The 5,442-nt window shown below is 37.9% G+C and overlaps 1 protein-coding gene across 1 annotated transcript in view; it reads right to left on the bottom strand.

The window, feature by feature from the left end:
* LOC102676443 (guanine nucleotide-binding protein G(s) subunit alpha) overlaps positions 1-5,442 on the bottom strand; it is a 17,049-nt gene that overhangs the window by 8,881 nt on the left and 2,726 nt on the right. The window contains exons 2-4 of the mRNA XM_031514430.1: positions 5,295-5,367; positions 3,279-3,333; positions 1,990-2,109 (exon numbers count right to left, since the gene is read on the bottom strand). Coding sequence (XP_031370290.1) covers positions 1,990-2,109; positions 3,279-3,333; positions 5,295-5,367 — 248 coding nt within the window. The remainder of the gene's footprint in view (positions 1-1,989; positions 2,110-3,278; positions 3,334-5,294; positions 5,368-5,442) is intronic.

Below are 5,442 nucleotides of genomic sequence, written 5' to 3'. Positions count from 1 at the left end.
TCTCTCTCTCTCTCTCTTTCGTACGCATACCGACACATGTATATATCGTAGAAATTCAAATTTAAACCCTTCACCTTACCCGATCAACGGATGACTATCTTTACTCGTGCTCGTAGGTGTTTTACATCCGGTCAAAGGTATTTCGATAAGTTTCGTCGAGCAAAGATACTTTTTCTCGACGAAGGAACGAGAGAGTGACTCGCTCGAAAACACGAAACTCGAGCCGTGATCAAGCGAGTTAATTCGATTAATTCGAATGCATCGTTCTCGATGATGGTTATGGTGTCGAAGCGCGTAGAAACAGAGAAGAACGAGAAAACTACGACAATTTCACGATCCGTGTATTCACAATCGGGGCTACAAAAGCTACGTGAAAAGTATATGTACACATGCACGCACGTAGCAGCAACTGCCAGTTGAATGACGCAAAACACATGGATTATTTTGTCGCGACGACTTTATTTCGAGATGCGCCACGTAGTTTTCGACGATTCGAAGCGTTCGCGGGCCTCGGAACTCTCGAAATCTCGGCCCGATCTTCTTGGCACGGGAAAAATCATTATTCTCCCCGAGTTGTGACAGAAGTTTTTGGCTGAGAAAAATGTCAATGCCTCTTCGACCCCTATAATCTTTCCTTAACCGTTCTCTCGAATTAGATCGATTTTCTTATATATCGTTGCTCGCACGTAAGCGTATCTTGCCAAAGGGGGAATATTGATCCCTCCCCTTGAAGAAATTCGGGATGTCGGGAGAAAAAGATTGAACGCTCTTGTTCCGTTATGTTTGCTTTTAAGGGCATTGTCGAGAGGATTGCTCGTTGATAAATTCTCCGTGTTATCGATCCGAGGTTACGTAAAACGGATTCGTTAAAATTTCGAGGTGGCGTGTACATCGTACGAAAGAAGAAGAAATCGGCGGATCTTTAAGGGATAAATCGCGTTAGCAACTTCAGTGCACGTTTCAAAGAGGCGCGGCAGAATTGCTGGCCTGAATATAAAATGACTAAACGGGTTAAATAACGTGTACCGTGCTCGCTCGTGTCGTAATATTTTAATGGTACACCCTCCCCTGTTTTCCCCTAACTAATTTCACCGTACGATTCATCATACGCGCCGGCTTGTGAAATTACGCGATCCATACCAGAACATTCTTGTCGTACGTCTCCCGCTTATAATCGCGCTTATAGTCTGCTCTCCTCGAAATAATGCCCTACTTCATTAAAATCATCACGGTAATAAAATTTTAATCTTAACCCTCTTCTCGTCATATAACGCGTAACGCATTGTCAATCGTGGATCGAAGATGGATGATCGATGCGATGAAATAGGATCGTACAGCTTAACCTGGACCAGAGTCAAAATCCACGATTCCAAGAATATTCGAATTTTCTCGCCACGAGAGAGATTTAAAACGGATTTACATCGAAGAATATTTCTTCCCGAAACTTGATTCGCTTTCACCGTGACAGGGTTGGATAATCGAAGGTGCACGGTAGTCGATCGACACAAAGATATACACGAGCGCATTTCGTGTACGAGGTGGGGAATGGCGCAGCACATCATAGCCAGAACACACTGTATAGCACACCAACATGTGCGATGGCTGTGTAAACATTGTAAACACCGATCATGCCACACAGTGGCTCTCACGCGACGAAATTGTGCCAATTTATATCGTGATCGTAAATTATACACAATATTTCGCGATACCATAAAAGTATCTCATCCGTCGTGAGAAAGGGATAATACGTTGCGACTGTTTGACATTATTTTACCGCCTCTTGTAATAATATTCACACTTCGCAACAAATGATGCAAATGATAAATTAAGTACCGCGTATTTTATCGGTCGCCAGACCGATCTTTTATTCGACCGAAGAAAAACGACAGTGAACCACTTGCGGAGACCGTAACGCATTTTTCATTATATTACATTAAGAAGATACACATATAAAAGCACGTGGAACAAATAACTGTGACTGTGACTCACCGGGGGATAATCGAAGTCCGGGGAGTTTGAGACTTCCTGGATATAGTCGACTTTGCTCTGATTCGCCGGATCCTCCAAAGCAACGGGTGGCGTCAACGTGCTCATCGCGCCGGTTATCGTCTGAAAAGGAACGCATATCCGATGAAAAGAGGGGGAAGAAGAAAGAAAAAAAAAAAAAAAAAAAAAAAAAAAAAAAGAAAAAAAAAAGAAAGAGCAACACTTTCCACGCGTATCGATAAAGCGTATAGTTACGATTTACCGACGATTACGTTATCGCGAACATAAAAAAAAGAAAGTGCATTCTTCGCAGGAGTTTAATGCGAAATTACCATTTCGCCCGTATCTATCTTTACACAGATAATATGTCATTCATAATCCTTAAGTGCCACGGGGCAGGCTTGTCTATTACATTCACCCGACATACGGAAGCGATTGCAAGGTTACAGACGATACGCGTATCTAAACACGGCCTCGAACGACAAATTGATGACAGCACGCTGCTCTCCTCGACACGGCGCGTTAAACCATTACGAATTTACGGGCGCATCACGTAACGTTAATGACGGGACGCCCGTCGAAACGGGCGCGTTTACACGCACCTCGCGTATATACCGCAACTTTGACTCAGAAATCACACGGAAGAAAATTTTTATCGAAGTTAAAAAAAAAAAAAATTCGTTCGATTCCGTGGCGATTCTCGTTCCTTCGCTGTAATACCATCGGCATAGAAAACATCAACGCTTTAGTATCGATTTAGCTATAAATCACTGAATTCCCAGAATATACCGCGTTATTCAACGTGTTTCGCGAATATTACTTCGAAAGGATATTTTCGGAAAAGGCAAGTGTGTCGCATCGTTAATCGAGGACACATCTACATTATAAGACTAAGAGTTATTAAAAAATATAATTATGTTTTACAAAATGATATCGAGTTGCTTTTTTTTTTTACTAATAGAGGTACAATTTTTCATAAAATATACTGAATATAATCGAATATTTACGGGATCTACCAGTAATAGTGTTATCCAATATCGATATCATAATAAGATCTGCCACTTGTTACGGATAATTATCTTAGAGAAACGAAAAAATAATATAGAGCATACAACACATTACACAAGTTATTTTATCTTACGCTTTATGCATATCCCGAAGAATGATGATTATAAGATCCACACAGTGGAATAAAAATAAACAGTAGACATAATCTTGAACGAGTGTTGGATGCCGCGCGAAATATGAAATTGAATAGCGTAAACAAATATCGAAAAAGGAATAATTCTTACCAGTATCGCGTCTCTGATGTTCTTTTTGATGTCCTCGATTTTTTGCCGCTTTTCCCTGCACAGAAAAACGTGAGAAACAAACGATGTACTTCATCCTCCGATCTCGATCTCGCTGTATCGATAAATACATTTTAATGTCGTGCGAAAAAAAAAAGAAACCGATAACTCAAGATGACAATTTATTATTATTTCGATTATATCGAAACAACATCGAACGATATATTATACATATGTATTTTCATTATTAATTTCGGAGTCATTCGGTAATTTTAGATCACACGGCATCACGCCAGTTTTAATAATAATAATAACGATTTTATCAATTTGGAGACATATTGGAAATTTCACGTTGGATCTAAATATCAACGATCGATACGCTATTCTTTGCTGACGAAACTATAGAAAACAATGGATTTTCATGTGGGCCTTGTTCGTTTTATGGTAATACCTGTCGTCATTCATTTGAAATTTTTGTGTATATCATGTATATATGTCATATATACAGATACATTATAAAATGACGACAATTTAATCAGGTTCATATTTTTATCGAATTATTATTCAAGTTGTTTACAATACACAAAATGTTATTGCCGCAATTAAAATTTTTTCTATTCAAAAAAACTCGTTTTTTTTCTACTTTTCTATTTTTTCCCTCTTTTTTCGACTTCTTTGAACGATCTCTCAATTTTTAATATTTCGAATTTATGTGACCGCGGATTAAAAAGATTCGCGGCCTATTACAAGCGTTATTCGAATATAAGAATGCTAAAAATAATCGAACGACCGCCTACATCAACGATTTTACCGCTAGGATTATACGTTAAAAGCTTCGTTTTGCTGTTCCCATTTACCGTGTTCCAAAAATTTCTACTACAAATGTAAATATATTTATGTAATTCTATTTGCTTAATTGAAACCAATTAAAATTCCTAAGATTGTTATCGTGTACATCGTGTGATCGAGAGAAGACAGACAATCAAGAATTTGTACGTATGTTATATGCAAAAATGCCAGAGGGTAGGAAAGTAAAAGGAAGAAGAGAAAAAAAGACTAAAAATACGCGAGGTTGTACGGTATGTTTCCATAGTAAACAAGCGAAATCTGCATCAAGCGCGTTGAACACGTAATGCTTCTTAGAATCGCGTTGCTAGCAAAAAACAGCCTGTGAAATTCGACGATGGAAACACTTTCCCGCGATTTCATATTGAAGCAAATCCAGTTGTTCGTATGCGAATATTTGATAATGCGCGAACAATTTTGATGAAAGAAACACGAAAAGAAAAAGAAAAGGGATAAACGAATGAAAAATAAAAAATAAGCTAATGAAAAAGAAATCACCGCAAAACGTAATAAGTAATAAGGCGCGCGTTCGGGTTCGTTATCAGAGCCGGAGGCAGACAGAATTTACGACACACACGAATCGGGCCGAGCCAGTCTGTTTGCACGTCGTTTTCATTCTATCTAGTTGTTTCTGATTTTCCACGTATACCGACATTCTTTATACGATAACGATTTGTTTCTGTCTGGCCTGCATCGTTTCGCGACTTTATTTTTGATTCGTCCGCATGCTTTCCAACATGAACAGCTGGATGTGAAAATGGATCGATCAGCGAAAAACAAAGAAAAAGTATTGAAAAACTATATATTGTACTTATAGAAAGATTATATAAAAGAATTACAATTTAATAAGAATTTAATTACGCTAATATAAGAGTTACGCTAATAACAAGAAAATAGAGCAAACATTAAAATATTAAATATAAAAGAAAGTTAAAAAAAAAAGGCTAATTTACTGAAGCCACGTGTTGATATTGCAATCACGCGATGGATCGAATTAGTCGCGAGTTAAATCATTTACAAACGCACATTAATGAGAAGAAAAAAAGGACTAGAGGTTATATATCAGTCATCGTTAACGTGTTATATCGACTGCATTCATATGTGTATTGTACGAATAATATCGAATATTAGATTGGCTTAAAAACAAAGCTATAATGGAGCAACGAAACTTACGCTTCGCTGAAACCATCCACGTGCAATATCCTCATCTGTTTGACGATGGTACTCTTCCCAGACTCTCCCGCTCCTAAAACATAAAAAGCGATTTTTCCTTTTCTTTCTTTCTTTTTTGCAATAAAAAAGAAAAAAGGAATAAAAAGCA

The sequence above is a fragment of the Apis dorsata genome, unplaced genomic scaffold (genome assembly GCF_000469605.1).
Source record: "Apis dorsata unplaced genomic scaffold, Apis dorsata 1.3 scaffold_995, whole genome shotgun sequence".
Taxonomy (NCBI): domain Eukaryota; kingdom Metazoa; phylum Arthropoda; class Insecta; order Hymenoptera; family Apidae; genus Apis; species Apis dorsata.
The sequence above is the reverse complement of the archived record's forward strand: the minus strand, read 5'-3'. Positions and strand labels throughout refer to the sequence as shown.